Source organism: Triturus cristatus, chromosome 4_1 (assembly GCF_964204655.1).
Source record: "Triturus cristatus chromosome 4_1, aTriCri1.1, whole genome shotgun sequence".
Lineage (NCBI taxonomy): Eukaryota > Metazoa > Chordata > Amphibia > Caudata > Salamandridae > Triturus > Triturus cristatus.
Genome location: NC_140585.1, coordinates 706,139,882 through 706,164,256, shown reverse-complemented (window position 1 = coordinate 706,164,256; position 24,375 = coordinate 706,139,882). Strand labels below are relative to the sequence as shown.

The 24,375-nt window shown below is 44.8% G+C and overlaps 1 protein-coding gene across 2 annotated transcripts in view; it reads left to right on the top strand.

Moving 5' to 3' along the window:
- The window catches only part of SAMTOR (S-adenosylmethionine sensor upstream of mTORC1), an 83,670-nt gene extending 62,125 nt beyond the window's left edge, over nucleotides 1-21,545 (top strand). For both annotated transcript variants that reach the window (XM_085653175.1, XM_085653176.1), the window contains one exon: nucleotides 19,676-21,545. In XM_085653175.1, coding sequence (XP_085509301.1) covers nucleotides 19,676-20,305 — 630 coding nt within the window. In that variant the 3' untranslated portion in view covers nucleotides 20,306-21,545. The remainder of the gene's footprint in view (nucleotides 1-19,675) is intronic.
- The last annotated feature ends 2,830 nt before the right edge of the window (nucleotides 21,546-24,375 follow it).

Genomic DNA, 24,375 nt, shown 5'->3' with positions numbered 1-24,375 from the left:
GTTATCGCTCCTTCGGAAGGCTCAGGACCTCATGGCCGCTCCATCGCCGACAGTAAGGAAGGTGTATTCGCTGCTGGGGTCGATGGCCTCCTGTATCTTCCTCACGCCGCACGCACGGCTGCACATGAGACCACTGCAGGAGTGCTTGGAGGATCAATGGGATCAGAGAACAGGCTCTTGGGACGACAAGATCCGGCTGTCTCTACATGCTCTTCAGTCTCTGAAATGGTGGTGTTCGGCGGAGACTCTCCTCAGGGGGGTTCCCTTCCACAAAGACATTCCCGAGACGACTATCGTGACGGATGCGTCTCTCCAAGGTTGGGGAGCGCACTCCGGAGACTTACAGATACAAGGAAAGTGGTCCCCGTTGGAGTCGACGTACCACATCAATTGCCTGGAACTCAGAGCCGTGTACCTGGTGTTTAAGGCCTTCCATCCTTCCTTCCAGACCACCTCGTTGCTGATACAGACGGACAATACAACCACGATGTATTACCTCAACAAGCAAGGGGCGTCGAGATCGCGCACTCTGTCGCAGGAAGCGCAGGCGATCTGGCGCTGGCTTCTGGCCCGCGGACTGATGATCACGGCCACGCATCTGCCAGGTGTGCAGAATGTTCAGGCAGACGCGCTGAGCAGGCTGCTTCAGGAGAACCACGAATGGGTCATAAACGACGAGGTACTAGGAGAAGTCTTCGCAAGGTGGGGGACTCCAGACGTAGATCTGTTCGCCACCGCCGAAAACAGCAAATGCCGAGACATCGCATCCAGGTACTACCAGAAGGGGACGCTGGGGAATGCGCTATGGATCGACTGGTCGAACAGCTTTCTGTACGCTTTTCCACCCATTCCCCTGATTCCGGCAGTGCTCATCAAACTGTCCAAGTCCGGGGCGCGGATGATCCTGATTGCCCCGGAATGGCCCAGGCAGTGGTGCTTTACGGATCTGCTTCACCGGTCTCTCCTTCCTCACATGCGGCTGCCGTGCAGGCCGGACCTTCTCACGAAGTTCGGGGGGCGGATGGTGCATCCCAACCTCTCGTCTGAGTTTGGCGGCATGGCTCCTGAGATAGTGCAATATGGCCATTTGAATCTACCAGAAGATTGTATGGGCATACTGAAGGAGGCTAAACGTCCTTCCACTAGGACTTCCTATGCTTACAAGTGGAAGAGATTCTGCATTTGGTGCAAATCCAAGAACTTTGACCCGACGACCTGTAAGGAAGATGTCATCCTTCCATATCTTTTACATTTGACGCAGTCTGGCCTTAATTTCCACTCCATTAAGGTTCATCTCGCTGCTTTGACTGCTTACAGGAAATGCCCTTCACAGACTTCCTTCTTTCAGATCCCTGTGGTCAAGGATTTTTTGGAAGGCTTTAAGAAGGTGTTCCCTCCGGTCAGACTTCCCTCGCCTTCCTGGGAATTGAATGTGGTGCTGTCCAGATTGATGAAGGAGCCTTTTGAACATATTCACAAGGCTTCGTTGCAGCACCTGTCCTGGAAGGCGGCATTCCTCGTGGCCATTACATCGGCCCGCAGGGTGAGTGAACTCCAGGCGTTGTGTTGCCGAGAACCTTATACTGTATTTCATGCTGCTAAGGTTGTTCTGCGTACTCACCCTAAATTTCTTCCTAAGGTTATATCTGATTTTCATGTTAACCAGACCATAACTTTACCTACGTTTTTTCAGAATCCTTCTTCTCCAGCGGAAAGGTCTCTACATTCCCTGGACGTTAGGAGAGTGTTGAAGTTTTATCTTGATAAGACCAAAGATATTCGTAGGTCAGACCAATTGTTTATCAATTATGGATCAGTCAGGACCGGTCTTGCTACCTCCAAACAGTCCATCTCTCGGTGGATTGTGTCCTGTATACAGTTGTGTTACCAAAAGGCTAATAAGACCTTAGGGGGTAAACCTAAGGCTCATTCCACCAGGGGCAAAGCTGCCACGGCTGCTTTGCTGCGTAATGTTCCGATTGCCGAAATCTGCAAGGCGGCCACTTGGAAGTCGGTCCATACCTTTGCTGCGCATTACTGCCTGGACGCGGATGCCAGGGCAGATGCTCAGGTTGGGCAGGCTTCGCTGCGAAATTTGTTCGCACCGTAGTGGTATTATTGTGTAATCTTCTCCACCGCCGTTTTTGTGTGGGGATGGGCTTGCCATTCTATTCACTAGATTATGACTATACACAGAGATCCCCTACTACAGAAGGAGTAGTTTCTTTTCTGTAACTCCAGTTCTGTAGTAGGGGTATGTCTGTTATAGTCTTAAGCGTCCGCCCTCCTCCCCGTTGGAGAGATGAATGTTAATATAAGGAATGCTACAGGTCTGGCGTGCTACGTCTTCAAAAAGAACTGAAAGTAAAAGGGACCTGCTGTGCATTCTGGGATACTGGAAAAGTTCTGGAAAGTTTTCTTAAAGGCACAGTATCCTGTTCTGAGCCACATAATGGCAGCCTATGGGGCTTGTCTGTCCATTCCTTCCTCTCTATCATTCCAGAGGCTTTTGCTGGAAGAGGCAGGTTTTTTCTCTATGGAAAAAGCTGGACAGGCAGTGCTGTTGGTGGTTGCTGGTGGAATTCTTTCTAGTTGAAGTACTGGACAGTGTAGCCTGTGGATATAGGCTGCATTATCTGTCTTTGAAATTCTCTCTTGTGTAGATGCAGGTCTGCATGACTTGACAACTTAAGAGATTATTTTTATTGCTCCGGGGTCCGCGCACATGGGCGGGACTATTCACTAGATTATGACTATAACCGAGATACCCCTACTACAGAACTGGAGTTACAGAAAAGAAACTACTCCTTACGGTAGCTGAGGGACTCCAGGTCCTAGAACACTCAGGGGCAGGTGAAGGAGCCCCATTCCATTGCCGACAGCTGTGGTCAGTTGAGCGCATGTAGCGCAGTACTCTGACCTGTGATGCGGGACGTGCCTAGGCAAAGCCTGGGCCCGTCTTGTGCCCGAAAGAGCCAGGGTAGGGCCACCCCCTTAGCTCTTGTGTTGTCACCTTCTCGCTACCTGCTGGATAAACCTCGGGCTGTCACCTGCTCTGTCATCTCAGCTTAGTCGAGCTTGGTTGCATTAAAAAGTGAGGTCAGGTGGGCTTATGGAGGCACTGACTTTTGTTACTCTATTTGTATTGCCCTGGAAGGCCCCAGAGGGGCCTTATCTCTTTGACTGCTTTCTGAATGGGCTCTTCTGGTGACTAACTGGTGTGTTTATACAGTTGCCTCCCACCCATGCTCATCTGACCTTTTGTCATTGCCCAGCCCTTAATTGTTTGTTGTCTATGGGCCTCGATGCTGGGGTTGAACTGGCTCTTAGGCCGGTTGGGGAAATGCCCTGCTACTCATTGCTTGAGACACTTTGTCTTTGGGGGATGGCGAGGTGTATGACTTCTTTTCTTGAGCTGCATCTTGTTCGTACTTTGGCCCTAGCCTCCTTCCCCCGATTTTACTTGGGGTCTTGGGAAGGGCTGTAAGCTGTTACCCAATCGAGTCAAATTAATTAACCCCTTCGCCGCGGCAGGAATTCCGCCGCAGCGCTGGGGGGGTTTGGGGGCAGTTGCGGTGGTGCTGTGCTCGTGACGGAACTACTCTGTCACGAGCCTCGGGTGAGCTGTGCTCATGACGGAGTGGTTCCGTCACGTCTCCGCCCACTGCGCTAATCGCCCGCACAGGCAGGGAATTAGCGCCGCGTGGGCGGAGCGGCCGCAGCATGACCTAACGGAGCCTAACAGTGAGGTGGGACATGTAAGAACATTGTGGAGCGCAATATTGCTTTTTAAACCCTATTGTCGTTTTTATTTTACTATTTTCTCTTTAGAGGTGTTTTAGAGGCGAATTTTGTTTATTTTATCTCCTTTTTTTATAATCTATTTTATTCTTCGATTTTCTACATGACCCCAGACTTGCTGGGTGGGTTTAGACACGTTCTTAACTCTTATATTTGTTACGCTTTTCTTTCTTCATTGTACTTCTTTTTGATATATTATTTTGTGGTAACAGGTGAGATCTAGGTGCTCACAAGCAAAATGTTTCTTGTATATGGGTTACACCTTCTCATCTCTCCTTTTCTGACACTTTTCTTATCCTTCACACGCTTGTAGCTTTCTCATATACTGTAATACATTGGGGGTTGCAGCCCTTTGGTTGTGCCCAAATGTAAGCTGTTTTGCTACATCTTTTTGTCAAACGTGGGTAAGAGAAAAGCTTAAGAGTGCTCTCTCGGGCCACGTAAGATCAAAAAAGTCCAAATCCACAATACCAAGAACTGTACCCTAAAAGAGATTGACACCTTAATTGATTAGGTGGAATTTCTCATTAGAGAGAGCAAATGGCAAAAAAGCTACTCCTAATATTTCCCACTTTTTTAATAAGTCTGATAAAGGCTGTTCCTCAGCTTTACCTTCCAGATGTACATTGCTTCCTCCCCCAAAAGCTACTCTTGATAGTGCATTGGCTCCTTCTGCCTCAACTCCCGTTTCTAATGCGGGCCCCGCACTTATCAGTACGCCAGTTATATGCAGCAACAGATATGCAGCTCTTCAAGAGCTAGAGCACCTAAATCCCCCTGAATCTGGCAGTAATCTTGCACCCCTGGTTGTGGACCATTTCTCAATATAAAAACCTCTAGACACCATGCAGATGTTTAAAGATGAGATATCGAACCTAAAATTATGGTTTTGAGATTACTCTTGGCAGACCAGGTAAAATCCATTAGGCTTGCTTCGAATGAATGTTGTTGTTGTGTCTAACCATAGTCCTTGCCAGTCATCTCTGGCTACTTGTTTGTCACAGCCTACTTCTGCAACTGAATTAGTTTACGTAACTTTACCTCAAGCTTGTCCTACTAGATTACCAAATCTGCAGCATAGTAGCTAGAGCTTTTCACTCCCCTGAGCTCATAGGCCTCTCAGTAAAGAATTATTGCAATCTCACATACCCTTTTCCCAGTCCAATCTGAGTGTGCCACTTATTAGGTAATTTGTTGTGAAGCCCCATTCTTTACATATGCCCTATCATTGTCCATTGACACATAAACCTAATCCAACCCAGCAGCACTGCCCAGGACATAAGGTATTTATGATCAACGTGCCAAAGCTGGGCCCAAGGTCTTTTGAAGACAAACACTTTCTTATTATTAAGGTAGTTTATTGCTTCAAACACAGTCTTTCTGTTATTTTCCCAGACATAATTAGGGCACACAGGATTCCAATGAGAAACTGTTCCCGGTATTGCAGTTGCCTGGGTCTTGGCAGAGAATGTCTTATCTAGTGCTAGATTAGCATGGACTTCCGTCCCATAGCTCCCATCCATAGATCCTTAATACAGTTCAAACTTGACATTTCCCATAATGCTAGGTTAGATCACCAACCACTCCCCTCGTGTTCTAGTTGTTCATTTTCACTATGGTTTCCAGGTGGGTCCCTCTATACTCTGGCACCTGTGTTTAACCCCTTAATCCCATCTCAATGTCCAAACATTAATCGGCATCATAACATGATCAGTCATTGCTGAGCAATTCTTTGAGCTCCATCTCAAACCCAAATGGTTCACCTAATTCCATAGATTGACTACCTCGATCTAAACCCTCTGCACACTGTTTGTTTTTTCTCCACTCCACTTGAAACTATTGTCGATTCCTCCTAATGAAATGTTAACATTTGATGTACCGAGCTCGATTAAACCGATTCAAGTGATCTCTTGTAATTTAGCTGGGATCGCTCACAAAATTCTTTACCCTGCTTGGAATGTTTTTTTGGATTCTATTCACTTCTTCCTAATCCAGGAATTTTGTGCGGCATCTCCACTTCATAGAACAGGTTCTCCCTCTGTAATAATGTCTTACCATCTTCCAAAGCTAGGGCCTCGGGCGGATTGATTATATGGATCAAAATTTCATACCATTGTCAATGCACAAGGTTGGACATATTATCTCTTCATGTTTTAGGCCTAATTAACCCCTTTAAAGGGCATTGTATCAATATTTTACATATCTATGATCATACGACCCCTAAAAATAAGGAATCACCAACTCTTGTCATTGTGGATCATTTCCTCTCTTCGCAACCTAATTCTGAGTTTACGTTCTTATTGGGCGATGTCAATACCACCTACGACCCTATACATTTTGTAAAATCAATTATTTAAATCAAAGCTGAAGCCTTGGGAATTCCATCTCTGGAAGCAGGCCCCTAAAAGTGTGGTCTACTGCTGCCCTACAGTTAGCTTCTTTGACATTCTACTATGGTCTTAGATCTTGCAACGGAAGATTTGAGTCTGATAAAGCTCGAGCTTTTACCTTCAAGAAGGGTGATATGAAATAACATTGATTGCCTTATCATTGACACCAGACTCTGGAAAAATCTTAGTGATGTCAAGGTTGCGCCTAGAGATGAGTGACCACAACACCCTAGAACTAATACTGACTAGTGAGTTTTTTTGCAATCTTTCACTCCATTCAGCTCCAGCTTCACCTTTTCTAACTGTTTCTAATAACGGGGGGCCATTAAATTTCCCACTATCGCAAACAACTCCAATATGTTAGCCAGAATTTGTACCTTTTCTTGGCCAAGTTTGCTAATGATGACTTTCTATCTTGTCCTAACAAAGTGATTCTAGCCAATCGTTCTTCTTTTATCAGTCTCTTAAAGATTTTTTGTTTTTAAACCATCCAAATCCCTCCAGAATAAACCATCCAAATCTCGTTTGAATGAAAAAGACTGCCATAGTGCTAAGACGTAACCTTTAAGGACAATTAAAGATCATAGCATAGTTGCTACCCTTGCTGCTCTCCAATCCTGCAAGAAGATCCTCAAAGCTAAACGATGCAAATGGGACGAGTAGGTATGGCAGGACCTCCTTGATAATTCCCAGGGTAAGCAAGATGCGTTATTCTGGCGGATTATTGCGCATGGTCATGTTAGTGCTACCACCCAGACCGATCAATTCATATTATCAGCAGTCTGGACAGAGCACCTCTCAACCATTTATTCTGGATCCCCTTAATGACCATTCTCTTGTTTCTTTTCAGGTTGTTCCCTTGGCGTGTAAATACCTGTCCTTTTTTCTGTCATATTCAAAGCTGGCATTCAATAATTTACAACGAGGCAAGGCCCGAACATTATGCCATTCCATCCAACCTATTTAACCCGAGGTCGTCGTTTGTACACCCTATTCAACTCCTTATCAGAGGAAATTCTTAAAGGGGCGGACTTTCAACTTGGGCCAGGGGGCATGTTATCCCCATATTCAAAAAGGGAGACCTTAGGGCTGCGTTTGATCTGATCCCCAGGTGTACTCTCTGGGAGGTCCTTGGTGATATAGGCGTTCCCTCTGATATCTTAAACATTGTCATCAGACTTCACCAAGCAAACATTGCTAGGGTAAGATGGGGCCCTGAGTGCGAACTGACAGATCATATTCCCATTAGCAGGGGAGTGTGCCACGGGTGCGTACTCACACACACTCTGTTCTCTTAATAAATCAATGGGGTTGTCAACTACCTCGACATTGAGTGGAATTAAGATCCCTGCGCTCCTCTTCGCGAATTCCTGTCTTGAAAAACTGTCCCAAAATTCGAGGGTTACCTCGATGGGATCACCACTCCTGTGGCAAAAAGCTTATATATCAAATTCTGCTATGGCATTTTGCCTTTGAGGGCTTTCACTAGCAACTGCACGCTAGACTTCTCTTCGACAATTGATTGCAAACTATGCGGGCACAAATGTGAGGCTATTGATTACTTCATATTTTTTTGCTCTTTTATCATCACCTTCTTTGCAAATGAATTTGCCCTTGTGTCTCAATCTGGGTATCAATAGATTCCTGGTGGCTCGCAGGATTCTTACAACCGATCCTTAAAAGTATCATCGTGGTCTCCACCAGTAGATCTCTTCTTGGAGCTTGGTTCATAAGATCTAGGCATTTTTCAGTACGTCTCACAAGTTTATCCTAAACCCCTGGGTTATATTTGATTGCTGCATCTCTATCAGTACATATGTATTGACTGGTATCTTACTTATTCTGTATTCACATCTATGAACATCATTTTTTTCATTTTTTATTCTTTTTTTGATTACTGGGCAAAATTAAAAAACTGTGGTTACAAATTGGATCTTTTTAAAAAAATATCTTTTTATTTAGAAATATATGGCAGTATGAGATTATACATTTACATAATGAATTTTGTACAGTTTCGCACTCCTTTGGCAGTTTTCTGTCACCGCTGGTGCCGAGACATTGCATACACCGCGTACCACCCACTTACATCTATACAAAATGCTGATTTATTTCATCTTATTACATTCCTAGGTTATTAGTCACTGTCGCCCATTCACATATTTCGCCCCTGTAGGTATTCCAACCTCCCCACAGTTTTATCCACATTTTTGGACACCCCTGTGTGCATATACCATTGTTTCCGTCACCATGGCCATATCCATATCTTTGCACCAGTCAGAGTGTGTGGGAGTGGCTGCTACGTCCCAGTGTTTAGCTATATTCCGCTTTGCTAGCTTCATTCCCAATGTCACTCATGCTCCTTGGCAGTAAGATCTGTTGCCTCCCAGATGTTTGAAAGGCACCACTTGGGTTCCGGAGGGACAGGGTGCCCGCTGACTCTTGTAATGATATCCATGACAGATTTCCAATATTGCATTATGGCGGGGCAGGCCCAGAGTGTGGGAAAGAAGGAACCAGTCGCTTCACACAGTCTTAGGCAAAAGTGGGTATCCGCCCTGCCCATCTTGTATAAAGCGGTTCTTGTGTAGTAAATTCTATGGAGGATTTTGAGCTGTACAAGGCGCAGCGAGATGTAATCGCTACCTCCTTGGGTGACGCCACTGCTTCTTGCCAATCAGTGTCGTCTAGGTCGCCTACCTCCTCCCCCCATTTTTCCCGTAGCTTTTGCATGAGGTCTGCCATGTTATCTATGATCTTTAGATATGTCCGCAAGATTGCCTTAGTGTGTAGGTGATCTATTAGCAATCTGTACTCTAGTGGTGAGGCCTCTGTTGGAGTAGCGTTAGGCGGAATTGCTGCCTCTAGGGCGTGTTTGATCTAGTGATAACAGAATTGTTTCGTGGGTGCCCCACCTTGGAGATTCCAATATCATCCCAGCGCTTCAAGCCTTTGCTCTTTCCCAACCAGCCCAATCTGTCTGTAACCCAAAGGGGCGTAGCCAGTGTGATCTTATTATGCCATCCCAGCTTTTTACGCGCTAATTTCCATATCTGGAATGTGTGTTGCGTTGGACCTAGCCGGGCCCGGGTCCTGTTGTAAAGTGCTCAAAATAGTCCTTCCTCACCCAGATCAATTCTATCAAGACCATAGGCCGGGTCTGTATGGGAAACATGAATCCATTGATGGATTACGGTTAGTTGGGATGCCCAATAATACATCTGTATACTGGGGAGTGCGATGCCACCAACGTACCATGTCCGAAACAGCTTCGTCATAGCTATTCGGGCTGGTTTATTATCCCATAGGAGCCTGGTAACTTCTTCTTCTATGGCTCGAAAGTATGACAAGGGGACAAGGAAAGGTGTGTTTTGTAGTGCGTAAAGAAATCTGGGGAGCGCCATCATCTTAAAAAGAGCTGCCCTCCCTAAGAGCGTTAGTGGCAGCGATTGCTAGTGTTTCGTGTCCCTTTGCAATCGTTGCAGGGGGTTCCTGGAGATTAAGAGTCATTCTGGGTCATGTGTGATATGGATTCCCAAGTATTTGAAAGTATCCTGCACTATCGTTACTTCACAGCCCATTGGTAGTGTTGGTGTAGGCCTGTGTAGGACATATAGGACCGATTTAACCCAGTTAATCGTATACCCTGAGTGTCTGCCGTAAGAGCTACATATATCGAGTAGGCATGAAAGGGAACGCCGTGGAGAGGCCAGATACAGGAGGACATTGTCGGCATATAGGGATATTCGATCCTCACAGCTTTCCGTCCAGCAGAGTCCCCGAATAACCGGATCTGGTCTTACCCAAGCCGCCAGGGGCTCTAGTACAAGTGCAAAGTGAAGCGGTGATAATGGGCAGCCCTGTCTTTTTCCGCGGTACAGTGGGAACTCTCTTGAGATGTGACCATTGGCCACCACATGTGCCATGGGGGTTGTATACAATAGCCTCACCCATGAACAGAATTTAGGTCCAAACCCCATCCTTGTGAGGACCACAAAAAAGAAAGGCCATTCGCGCATCAAGGGACAGAACAATCGCGTCCTCTTGTATAGTATGCTTACGAGAACAATCGCGTCCTCTTGTATAGTATGCTTACGTCCCAACACCTTCCATTCGTCTGGATATGGCATGACTTGCGAACAACAACCTAACTAACAGCTCTTCATGCAATATGTGTCCAATGTGTAGGGTTTTTTTTTTTTTTTTGATTTCAAAATATCTTTATTGAAAAGTTTTATGAAACAAAACAGATAAACAGTACAGGAGTTGGACTCAGGGCGCGGGCCCCCAATACTCATGACTGTGTTTCATCGGATCAGCGGACAGTTGTCAACATTAGACGAACACCATTCCAGTGATGCCCCCCCGAAACTCCAACTCCCGAAGAGGGGGAGGAAAAGAAAAGGAGAGAGAAAGGAGAGAGGGTGAATGGAGAGACAGAAAAGAGGGGAAGAGAAGAATGGGAGAGTTATCCGGCGCCTCTAGCTACACAATAAAATGCCGTGATGCAACAACAAGTAACCATCTAACAGTAACCATGGTGTGATGACAATTTGCGACTTTTCTTCTAGAAAATAAAGTCATGGCGGCTTATGGGAAGCAAAGTAGTTATCCAGGGTAGACCATATGTTCCTCGTGGATGATTTCCAGGGTGACTGTTGTAGGACAATATTATCTGCTCCCCTGAGATGAATGACCCAGTTCATCCAGCACTTGTAACAGCAGATCAAGGAGATCACGATCCCCCTCCGAATGCAAATCCTCCTGTAAAAAAGCAGTTACCACGGATGACAAGGACCTAGGAAGAAGACAGTTAAATAATTTATACAAAAACAGATAGACCTTATCCCAGAAGGGTTTCACAATAGGACAGTGCAGAATAAGGTGAGCCAAATCCCCTTTGTCTTGCTTACAATTCCAGCACACATCGTCATCCCGGATCCCCACGGAAAATAGCCTGGCTGGTGTCCAAAAGGCTTTGTGTAATAGCCAAAATTTCGTTTGGGAGAGGACTGGGGCAATCTTATTACGTGTGACTGATCTCCATAACTGGGGCCAAGCAGCGTCAGATAGCTGAGAATTAGACAGATCGTTCCAATAGCTTACCACCTTAGAATTGAGTTTGGAGGATTTGGGGCGCAGAAGTCGGTAGATTTGGGAGACATGGTGACCAAGCCTATTAATTTTTGCTACAAAGTTGGGAAGCGAAGGGGAACTGGGAGACATTCTGGATTTCGTAATGGCAGCCCTTACTTTCAGGAAATTATAGAATTCGATATCAGCCAAGTGGAAGCGGGTTTGGAGCTCCCTGAATGTCAGAGGATATGTGCCCTCCATCAATTGGTGTGGAAAAAAGATACCTCTTCTGCACCAAGAGTCAAGGAGTAAAGGTTCGCCATTATAAAGGAACTTGGAATTAAGCCAGAGTGATTCCATATCGGATCCCCTCATACCAACCTCCAAGGACCTGTCCACCTTTAAGAGTAAAAAGTCAAGAGAAGAATTCCCCTATTTGGCACGTCATCAGGTGAACTCAAAGATTCTTACTCACAACAAAACATTCACTCACCAGAACAAGCACCCTTGTCTTAACCACATGTGGACTCGTAATTAAAAAATTTCTATATTTTATTAGAAACAATGACATAATAAAACATTTCTTTATAGCAATCACAAGACAGTAAAATCTGCGCCCAATGTTATAATTGTTGGACAGTTAACAAATAAAGAATTTACAATAAAAAACATACAGTAAAAATATATTAAACCAATTTCATCCTAAGGATCATTTGTAAACACTGGGAGAACACAAGTAAGAAAGATGTTTTCTAATCAAAAAACAAAGGAAGACCAATGATCTAGATCAACTATTCTCATTGCACTAGATACTTAGTGTTTGCATTTTCCGGAGAACAGATGTCATTCCGATCTATAGTCTCCTTTTTTTTAGGTTGCGTCGACGCGTTTCGGTGGAAAACAGAAAATAGAAGACCACCTTCTTCAGGACAGTTAATTATGGTCTCCCACAAAATAGAGAATCTTCTATTCTAGCCAGTACATCCAAGCGGTAGGTACTTGAGGATTCCTTCCCTTACTTCTCTTTAATGGGAGTGCGATAAGTTCATAGGGTACATAAGGGAACACACCTCTTAATCTGCCATCCTATGTATCCGTTTTAAAATGCGCTCATAGTATGAGGAAGGTGGGACCGGTTTAAATAAAAATAGGGAACAATCCCGTCTAAAAAACGTCTCAAGGGTAAGGAAATACTCTATTCTTTTAAGAGCATATCCGTCCTAAATATCCATACTTCATTAGCTGATGTATTTGGTTGGATCTCGATTCACAAGTATTCTCGAGATTCCAAAGATTTCCCGTTGCAGAACGTGGAAATCTTGAAGCCTTGACCTGGTCCCCAATGTAGCCCCTCTCTTTTACGTTGTTACACCTTTAAGAGAGCCAGTTTAGTGTTCCTAAAGATGGATCTGGAGTGGGTGGCAGTAAGGCGGTTGGCCGTGAGAACTGACAGAGGACGTATGTTCTGTAAGAGAGCCCCTTCCACCTCTAGCCACACCGGCGTATAGTGAGCAGGAGGAGAGACCCAGAGCAAACCCTGTCTCGCTAGGAAGGCATATTGGTATAAACGAAAGTCCGCAAGGTTAACACCGCCCATAGACTTGTCAAGCCTCAGTTTACGGATACTGATTCTGGCTTTTTTACCACGCCATAAAAAGGACGTTAGAAGAGTATCTAGTTTATGGTGAAAGGAGTCGGTAAGTAGCAATGGCAACATACTGATGAGATAATTGACTAAAGGAGTAACCATCATCTTAATAGTTTCAATTCTCCCCCACCATGTGATGAATTTAGGGGACCAGGTTTCCAGGAGTGTTTTGATTTTCTGCAAGAGTACCTTCTCATTTTGATACAGGGTTTCCAAGACGTTATTACCAAATTCAATCCCCAGGTATTTGATGAAACTCAGTTGCCAAGCTAACCCAGAGTCCCCCAGTATGTCGCTAGTACAAAAAATGTTCAGTGGTTTAACCTCCGATTTATCTCTGTTAAGTTTGTATCCAGAGTGCAGGGAATACTCTGCAATCGTCTCCATTAGAGCAGTAATGGAGGAGTCTGGACGCTCTGTAACAATCAAAATGTCATCCGCGTACGCAGCCAGTTTGACCCGGATGCCATTGATATCCACACCCGCAATATCCCTGTTAAGTTTGATAGCCTGAAGAAGGGGTTCTAGCGCCAGAAGGAAAAGTGATGGAGACAGAGGGCATCCCTGCCTGGTACCCTGATATAGGGGAAAGGGTTCCGAGAGAGCCCCATTGACAGCTATACGCCCAGTCGGTTTTAGGTAGAGTGACATAATCATTTTAATAAAGTCTTTACCCAGCCTAAAAGAGTGCAGACAGCGTTCCAGGAATGGCCAGGAGACTCTGTCGAAGGCCTTCTCGGCATCTAATGTGATGGCAATCGAGGGCACAGTTTTGGTTGCAGCGTTTTCTAGTACGTGGCATAACAGTCGTGTGTTGTCATTAGATAAACGGTTACGGAGGAACCCCACCTGAGAGTTGCTTATCAATTTGTGGAGGACCGAATTGAGTCTGACTGCGAGAATTTTGGCATAGATTTTGCAGTCAACATTTATAAGCGAGATTGGCCTATAGTTTTTTGGAAGAACAGGGTCCTTCCCCTCCTTGGGGATAACTACAATGTTTGCTTCAGTCATGGAATCGGGTGTATGTCCAGAGTCGGCCATATGATTAAAAACCTGCAACATCACAGGACCTAGCTGGGTTAAGAAAGACTTATAAAAGGATGCCGTGAAGCCATCCGGCCCTGGGGCTTTATTTTCCTTCAAAGACCTGACCGTCTTATCCAGTTCCGAACTACTGATTTTCATTGCTAGCATGGCAGAGTCATCGTCTGAAAGGCATGGCAGATTAAGATCACGGAGAAAGGCAGAGCACTTCTCAGTGTCGAAAATCTGGTTATTTGAGTATAGGTCCTGATAGAATTGTTTGAAAGTGTCAAGAATGGCCTTGTGAGATGTGTGGGTTCCGTTATTGGCGTCCTTGATGGAAGAGATTACGTGTTGATTTTGTCTATGCTTAAGGTATGAAGCCAAGAGTTTCCCCGCCTTGTTGGCCTCGCAGAGATTCAGTGCTTTAAATGTATTAATCCACACCCCCGCCCGTTCACTCAGTATCTTATTGTACTCATACTTCTTCTGTGTCAGAGTCAAGAGTAGATTGGAGTCATTCAAGGAGGCAATATGTGCGGACTCCAAGTCTCTAGAGTCCCTGGTTCAATCGTTTATTTATTTTAGTTTTTATCGCTATGATTGTACCCCGTATAGTGGCCTTAAGAGCGTCCCAGTGTGTGTTTATATTAGTGTCAGACACCTTATTGTGTTCAAGATATTCTGAGATGGCCTCCGTAATATTTTTTTTATCTTCAGGATCCGATAGGACATCATTGTTAAACCGCCACCGTTTGGGAGTTTGTTCTCTGTGGCTACCGGTCAGGGTGAGAGAGATGCATGAGTGGTCGGAAATCAATCGTGGGGCAATATTAGAGGACTCAATGAGACTGGTGTATGCACCGGAGACAAGGATATAGTCGATCCTGGAGTAAGAGTTGTGGGGGGGCGAATAGAAAGTATAATCCCTTGAGTCTGGGTGTTGGAGTCTCCAGGGATCTTTAAGGTTAAATTTTGAGCAAATAGAGGTGAGCTCAGCATGCGCGCTTGTGGGGTGATATTGGCAAGTGGACTGTCTGTCAATTATCGGGTCCAGGGGAAGATTGAAGTCGCCTGCCATTATTATCAAATCTTCCCGAGGGATACCATCCAACTTGTCGGAGACGCCTGACCAAAAGGTGGGATCATCTGTGTTGGGCCCATAAATATTGATCACATGGAATACGTCTTCGCCCCTTCTCAAGTGAGTAAGCAAGAAACGGCCCTCATCATCGTGTTGGGAGGATTCTAGCGTGATGTTCGCAGATCTCGAGATCAAGGTTAAGACCCCTCGCTTCTTCTTAACTGCCGATGAGCATGCCAATTGCGAAATCCATACAATTAGAAAATAGGTAGTAGCGTCCCTAAACATAGGGAAGAACGGCACACCAAACTGCATATGAGTAGTAGCTAATATAAATAAATTTGAGGCGTTAACAATATAAGAAAGTGAATTGTAATAGTGGGGTGCTCAAGGCTTCAGTTAATGTCCACTACCTGGGAACATCATCCATATGTACAAGACATACAAATATCAATTTTTACAAAATTTGAAGACTAAAGTAGCACTCCCACAATATGTGAGGGTTAGGTACCCTACTGATACAGGTTATCAGTTCACGTTCAGGTCATATATGCCTGTCCTATTGCCAAACACATGAAAAACAAAAGGAATTTCCTCAATTCCTTCAGGTGGTTTAAGATATCACGTGAAAAATCCAGGACCCTTTGGATATTAGTTGTTGTTCATCTTTCCTTTATTGATGCAGAGTGGTAAACTCCAAATACACGGACCAGCCGACACGTGTTTCGTCTAACAAAAGACTTTTTCAAGGCAAAAAATTCAATACGGTCGTAGATGGTATATCCAGCTCTGTAATTCTTAAATTGAAAATTCCCAAGTATAGATATTGTACATGTGATCACAACATCCAATAGAAGTATTAAGCTGTCGTATTTCCAAGTGAGGAATACGTGTAAAATAGTTATTTCCTTCAATGCGCAGATAGGTGATAGTGGCGTGCTCACTCCGTGATAAGATAGCACCCACTGCTTGTCATCACCCGGATGAAAGTCCGAACACCTCTCCCACCGTTCAACACCGTTCTGCATCAATAAAGGAAAGATGAACAACAACTAATATCCAAAGGGTCCTGGATTTTTCACGTGATATCTTAAACCACCTGAAGGAATTGAGGAAATTCCTTTTGTTTTTCATGTGTTTGGCAATAGGACAGGCATATATGACCTGAACGTGAACTGATAACCTGTATCAGTAGGGTACCTAACCCTCACATATTGTGGGAGTGCTACTTTAGTCTTCAAATTTTGTAAAAATTGACAATTGCGAAATCCAGCTGCCCTTTACCAGATTATTGTCTACTTCGGAGAGCTTAGTCTCCTGTAGGAGAACTATATCACTTTTGGTTTTGGCTAAATACTCCAAGACCTTACGTCTCTTCACAGGGTGGTTAAGGCCCTTGACATTCAGGGAAGCTATCTTCAGATCACTCAGAAGGATCCCCTGCTTGTTAGTTGTCATGAGTAATGTGTCTATATGGTGAATTCAACAAATATGGGTCGTAACATAAGAACAAATGTGAAAGTTCTAATGACACCGGCGCAGGCCCACTGTGGACGCCAATATAAATATACAACCATAACTGTATTCCACATCTGGAGAACGGACATCCCCAACCCGAGCAAAGCATACGGTACATAGGCCACTTGTCATAACTAGAGAGTAGGAGGCGCCAGGCAGAGAGAGGAGACAGGCAGAAGGAGGAAAGGGAAGAGAAAAGAAAACAACAGGAAAGTAGAAGGAGAGCAATTGAGGAAGCAACTGTGAAAACCATCAAAATGGTCGTATAAACATGGGCGCTCTCAATCCCATTTCCCCCCACACCCACCCACCCCACCCTCAAAACCTAGCATGTGGGAGGTGCGACGACAGAAGCGTCCACCCGCCCCCCAGGGGAAACAACATGTCGAAATATATACATAAACGTAAACGTACCTTCCCAGTATCCCACTTTCAAAAAACCGTTGGTAAGAATGCAGCTCACGTACAAATAACTATTGACCTATCATCATGGCAAATCCCACAAAGAAAGATCCATACCACCCATAGGACACAAATACCAAAAGAGCCAATATATCCCTTCGGAACACCTGGATCAGGCAATAGCAAGAGGAACAGAGGAGTCAGTACATGCGTCACGCCGGGCCCGGTGAGGATTTTCTCTTGCTGGCCAGAAGCTGCGACGAGTCCATGTCCTGAGTAGGAGGGCCTTCCAAGTAGGAGGCAAGAGCACCAGGGTCAGTGAAAAAGAGGTGTCTCCCCCCCTCGGTGATCTTGAACCTAGCCGGCCCTACAAAGGAGAACAGAATGCCTCTGGATTTTAGTTTGTCTCTCAAGCTTAGGAACCCCCTACGAGTGTCCACAGTAGGTTTCGAAAAGTCCTGGGTGAAGATGATTTTGTTACCCTTCCAGCTGAGGTTGTGATTTTTCCTGGCATGGGCAAGTAATGCTTCTACGTGGCGAAAACGGAGAGGCTTACAAATGATTGGGCGGACACCCTGCCTAGAGGAAGATTTGAATGCAGGGATTCTGTGTGCTCTGTCCAATTCAAAGGGCTGGTCAAACGATATGCCAGTGAACTTAGGAATCCAATCCTCCAGGAAGGCTAAACAGGAGCCCAGAGGATCCTCTGAACCTTCCGGAATCCCAAGAATTTGGATATTGCCCCTACGGTTGCGGTCCTCCAACTCGGCCGTCTGTCTCAGGAGCATGGAGGATGTGTTCGAAAAGGCTTTCATCTCCTTACTTGATTTGGAAACAATGTCCTCAACATCACTGATCCTCTGTTCAGCAGCGGAAAGTCTGTTATTTACTGCGTTCATGTCTGCTCTGATGGCTGTTATCTCCAGTTGTATGGTGTCCGTAGTTTGTTTGGTCGACTTGGCTAAGTCATGGACGTCGGCCAGCTTTTTCAGAATTAGTTCCAAGGTGCTATTGATATCTGGTTTCATTTTGACAGGAGAGTCTGACTGAGCAGGTTCACCTTTGTTTCTCTTATGCACCAGTTTAGATTCGCGGTCAGCCATTCTGGAGGCCGTGGCAACAAGTGGAGGAGAAACTGTCTTGTGTAGCTGGCTTGTGAACCCGGTCTGCAATATTACAATATTGACAATGTTGACTATTTGACAAGATTGACTGTCGACTTCCAACAGCGCCGAGCACTGGAGAAGAGAAAGGCTGATTTTTAAGGGAGTCGCATGCTATCCGTGAAACCTGCAGACCAAATGACCACAACTCTGCAGACGGTCGACCAGACACAGGGGCGTTGGAGGGTAAGCCACCAAAAGGCCGTATGGCGAAGCCTCTGAGGCAGCAGGAGCCTTAATGAGGTGGTCAAATACCCTTAGCTACAGGGACAAAGTCGCACCCAGTCCGGCGACCCAATCCTGCCCTCCGATGTATCGCCGATTGAATCTCCCCCAGCGCGCACTGGACACGGGACCCAGCGCGGCAAAGGCCGACTCACAGATCCTTCTCTCCCCCAGTCTCTAACCCAAGAGCGCTTCACAGCTCATGAAAGCAGGAATGGGAGCAGTGGGAGTCTAATTCCGCTATTGTGCACTGCTGTCTGAAAGCGAAACTGGGCAGACAGACATCGATCGTGGTCTGGGACAGACTGGCACCGGGGTCGCGCTGGCAATTCTGTGGGCAACCCTCTCTATGGCAGGTTTTGTCAGGATAACGTTGGCTGAGGTGGTGAAATCCATGCTAGGACTGCTTGTGGTGATTAGGATCGCTCCGTCTCGTCGTCACCTCCGCCGCCATTTTAAGGTCAGGCATGTCGACTAGAGACGATCCGCTCGTAGAGACAAGGCGCCTATGAAATCGTGCCAGCAAGGCACCAACAGTGAGAGCACACAGCCATACAATCAGAGAAACAAGCAGGGTACTTGCGGGCAGACCACGAGTCTATGCTCGAGGAGATTTCGCTCGGATTAGCGGGGAGGCGCCATCTTGTTTCCTTCCCCTCGGATTTCACCGCGAGGCAGGATGATCCGCAGCTCGCCAATGCAGGGACAGCGGCTGGCGTCAAAGGGCTCCTCTTGTGCCCGGCATCATGCGCGGCGGGATAAGCTCAACCTGAGCCACAAACAATCCCCACAGGACACGGGAAGGGCAGCATCTTCCCCCGGACCAACGGAGCGTCGGAATCAGGCGGCCATCTCGACTTATATATATAGACGTACACACACACACACTCGCTCATGCTCCCACACACTCGCACACACTTTCCTCAAAGTGGGTCTTCTGTATTTATGGATATCTCCTTTCCCTAACACTAACGCCCGATTCCTTGCTGCTCTCTCTTGTTAAGTAGATGGAGATGAGAGGCGTTGACCTAATAGAAAGCTGGCAGGCATATGATTGTGGCTGGGGAGCAGTAACTGCATTGCACACGCTTGGCTTCCCAAGTGTCTTTGTTTTTTGAAGTTGCATTTTTGATGGGAGGGTGCCAAATTACTCTGGAAAAGCAGGATTTTTGCGCTAGGAGTTAAAGTTGCTATGGTGAGTAACTGTTACTTTATGGGTTACGTAACTGATCTATATTGGGTTTCAGTAGCTGATGGCCGTACCATTTATTTTTTGGCTGATTAAATGCATAAGAATTCTAATCAGGACAGTGACTAAAGTTTTTTTTTTCTTCTTTTTTCCTAGAGCGTCTACAAATGCGATTTCCTAAATCTGCAGCTGCAGCAGCCTCTTCAACTTGCACAAGATGCTGTAGATGCTTTTCTCAAACAATTGAAAAATCCCATTGATTCCCTTCCTGGAGAACTTTTTCATGTGGTTGTGTTCTCCTTGCTTCTTTCTTACTTTCCAGCACCTTACCAACGTTGGATTTGCTGTAAAAAGGCACATGAACTTCTTGCACTTAACGGATTGCTACTTATAATAACTCCCGATTCCGCCAACCAGAACCGCCATGCAATGATGATGAAAAGCTGGAAGATTGCAATAGAGTCTCTTGGATTTAAGCGTCTCAAATATTCGAAATTTTCTCATATGCATTTATTGGCGTTTAGAAAAGTATCCCTGAAAACCATTAGTGATTTGGTCAGTAGGAACTATCCAGAGATGTTGTATATCCCACAGGACTTCAACAACATCGAAGATGAAGCATACAGTGAAATGCCCTGCTACGCCCGCTCGGACATGGAAGATGAACAGCTAGCTTACACTTTCATGGAGCTACCCGACACTCCGTATGATTCTGACTCTGGAGAAAGCCAAGCTAGCTCAGTACCTTTCTATGAGCTTGAAGATCCTATATTACTTTTTAGTTGAAATTGGTTTAATTATCCACGAAGACTGAATTACTATATTGCCAAACGAATTCTCCTACTTAACATATTAGTAGATGAACTTTAGTTATGCTTATAGAATTGTGAACCTTTATAATTTGCTGTTTTTTGCTACCTGTACAATTTAAAGTTTCACCTTATAAGAAGCTAAAATGCTGTCCGAACAAATATCACCATAGAGCCTGTTATACAGAGCAGTTTCCTATAATACAATATGTAATGCTAACATTTTCCAGAAAAGGTGCTCCTTTAATGTTTGCTGCTGTGCATTGAGCACTAATGCATATTTCAATTACAGTGTGTGTGTGCTGTTCGAGTACATTTCAGATTAGTGTAATGTTGTACTGCAGATCAGCAGTCAAGTCGTTTCAGTTGGTGTCCATGATACCAAAGCACCCACGCTCCTGCAATTTTTTTTACCTCTTAAGAAGTTTGTAGCTTGTGCACTGCTAGAAATTATGCAGATGAACGTGATAGAGGTCATTCTAAAAAGCTGCCAACGAAATAAGACTATTTATATTTTTTTTAAGAATTCACAGTTGATTTCTGTTGCAAAACAGTTTATTTTGCAAACGTTTAGCTCCTTTCTAAAGAACATTTATGATGTATTTTTATAAATAGCGTGTATTTTATACCACGCGAGATAGATACAAGAAACAAACGATTGGATCAAAAGGAGCCCTTTTTCAAAGTATTCAAATTGCACGATGGTATCCACAATTTTGTGCTGTGCACCAGAGTGCAAATAATGCGACTTTTTGCAAGTGTTTCATTTGTTTGGCGAATGTCAAATATGAATAGACTAACCACTAGAGGAGTGAATATGATTTTCGCCATGGAATAAGAATTGCATTTGTCCATTATTTAGTCCATCATTGAAAAAGGATTGCTGGCACTTTATAACCGTTGATCTTATATTAACAATATACATCAGACTGATCAATTTATTGTCCTGACTATTAACTTTTTTGACAAAAGTAAATGACTCTTGAAGGAATTATTGACCATGATTTGTAGTCAATATTTTAAACTTGCATCATTTATTTGAGTTAATAGTCCTGTTTGAAACGTACCCAAACCGTGCCAAAATTGATAATGTGGTGTTCAGCCACTAGCTTCCAAGTAAAGGGCCATTGCAAAATTGCACAGTGTGAAATTATTTCAAGTGGCTATTGTGCTTAGCAAATAATAAAAAGTTGCCTCATAATGAGGTTTTACACTAATAATTGTCAGTTTCATTTGTATACATAAAGTCTACTTGGGAAAGTTTGTGTTAGTTTTGAGAAATTGATTTCCGTTGATACACATTTATTCTTGGAAGTCATTATGTCCACTTGCATTAATCTAATACTTTATGAAACACAATGCTAAGAATCCGTAGTGCCATTGTTTTTGGTCAAATATGAAAATTGTTCTCTTGCGCTTTATCAACAGATCATGCACTTTTGTGATACCTTTGATCAGGTAAAACCTGAAATAGTTCAGCATGCTGGAAGAAAGTTAACACTCAACGTAGGTGAGTCCTGTAGGCTGTGCTGAATACACGAGTCCCTTTAATGCATTATGCTACTTGCAGTTCAATCAGGTATTCACCTCCAATTGGCTAGGTTTTGGCTTATAAATACTTGCTCAGCCAGTGCTAGAAATATGCTTGCATGAATTTCTCTTGTCAGAAAAGAATATTCCCTGAGGTGCTTACATGTTTCTCGTTAGTAGCAGCAGTGAAGTACCCAACAAAGATTTGTGCAATCCCCATTGGCTCAGACAATGATTGACAGCCTCTCTGCTGGGAAGAGTTTGTTAACATTTTACAAGGGTGATTTACATACCGTTCGATTTGTTTCACTGACCCTCGAACTGCATTATGGTGTATACCAAAGGGGATGATGGACGGAGCGTTTGAGCAAATCAAACACTCACCCCCAGTCACCTGATCTGGGTTTAATCCATCATCATTCTTTAGCTCACTCGACCACCCAAGTTCAGACATGGCCATATGCAAATCAGTCTGACCCTGTGCCTCATGTGAACAGTCCTGCCCGAACTGCCAAGCCATGTCTTCCCTGGACCGGAAACGAGCATCCTGGGACTGGTTTCGAGTTCATAACCCTCTTCAGCCAGGCTATCTAGAATCCAGTGGCAAAGTGAGCAAGGGACCCACGTCTGGGCATACCCTGCCAACTTAGGGCGAACAAAGCGATACCAAAGGGGATGATGAACGGAGCTTTTGAGCAAATCAAACACTCACCCCCAGTCAACTGATCAGGGTTTAATCCACCATCATTCTTTAGCTCACTCCACCACCCCAGTTCAGACATGGCCATATGCAAATCAGTCTGACCCTGTGCCTCATGGGAACAGTCCAGCCCGAACTGCCAAGCCATGTCTTCCCTGGACCGGAAACCAGCATTCTGGCACCGGTTTCGGGTTCATAAGCCTCATCAGCCAGGCTATCTTGAATCCAGTGGCACATGTTTGCGTTACTGTTTGTTTAAGCTTCCTGATTGGGCAATGGAAGCTGGGGGGAGTGAGCTGTGGAGGAGTTTGTCTACACAGCGCAGCTCAGATTATATTTCCGTGGTATTGAGCATGCAGCAGGTGTTCGGGTTGGCTCATGTGCATTGTTCAGGAGGGAAAGCACTGGCGTGCAAAGTATAACTGCAGTGCAGTGTGCAGTCACAGCGGAAGGCTCGGGTGAGAAGAGAACATTTCTTAAATTAACAAGGTCTGTGTAAAATAATGACTTTGAACTAGCTATAGCCAGTTTGACGCGATATTTATTTGCTAATTCCAGGATATGATTGGCTGGTTTTGGATTTGTTCCCAGCTAATGCCTGCAGAGTCTCTTTGCCCAACCCTCCCTGCAGCAGAGGACCCGTTGAAGTGGGAGGACTAAACCGGGCTTGAGATTGTCTGGTGGCTAAATTGCTGACTGGGGAGTCAGTTCTGATTCCAGCATCTCTAACCTAACTGTGATCTTGGACAAATCGCTTTAACAATATGCCCATGTTCTCTTCTAGAATCGGTCTGAATGAATGAGTAATTTTACTAAAGTCCATTCTTTAGAATTAACGACTTTCTTAAAAATATAGCTGGATATTTAAATAGTGGAAGGAACATGCCTTACCTCCGATGCTTTCACCAGAATATATCCAGAGTGCGCACTTTTCAGAAAGGCTTCCCAATTTTGGGATTATGTTTAACACTGTTTGTTGACCTGCAAATGTAATTAGAAGCACTGATTAATTTTACTTAGCGCTACAAAGCTAGCTGCTCGTATTATGTCACGTAGTGCGTGCATGTTCTATGTTGAATCATGAATGGATTATTTCAGATGCCTTAGTTAAGGGCCGTGCCTAGATCTGAGCGGAAAGCGCAGGCCACTTCACAAACAAACACAAATTCAGTCCGACAAGGCAAGCTCGAAGCTACAGCGAGGCCTAAAGAGGAATAATGGGCGGATGGGGCATGTCTGATCTGATAATCTATACTGTTATTAATATTTTCAAAGCCATTTCTGGAACCTGTTAAGTGAATCGCACCTGTTCCAATCCCATCCCTGTGCCTAGCGGCGCACCATAAATCAGAGAGATGAAATATAAGAGCCTCTGAAAGCCCAGACACAGGGACATGGGCTAATGGGAGCGACAGCAAGGGCGCGCGCGCTGTTCAGAGCCGGAGCTACACCGCGCTGCCGGGCTCGAGGCGGGATGATGTTTGGCTGAGTGAACAGAGGAGCAGCGGTTAGAGTTAGTTACCTAGTGTACCGCGTCACCATTACTTTTCATTTCTTTTTAATCTGTGACTGATTATTTTCATTTCATAGTGGGCTTCCTATCTATGCTTCTATACTGCGGAACACCACTGCCGTTCAGATCCGGGCTAGAGTAGGTTTCATATCAAACAGGTAGCAATGTGTGTAACCGGCTGGTAGCCAAGGAGATCGGCTATTGCTCCCCACGAGGCACGGCTGAGGTAAACTATGGGGTATTTTTCATATGTTTCAAGATTTCAAGTCTACATTATCAGCAAGTGCTTTCTAAACCATCTTGC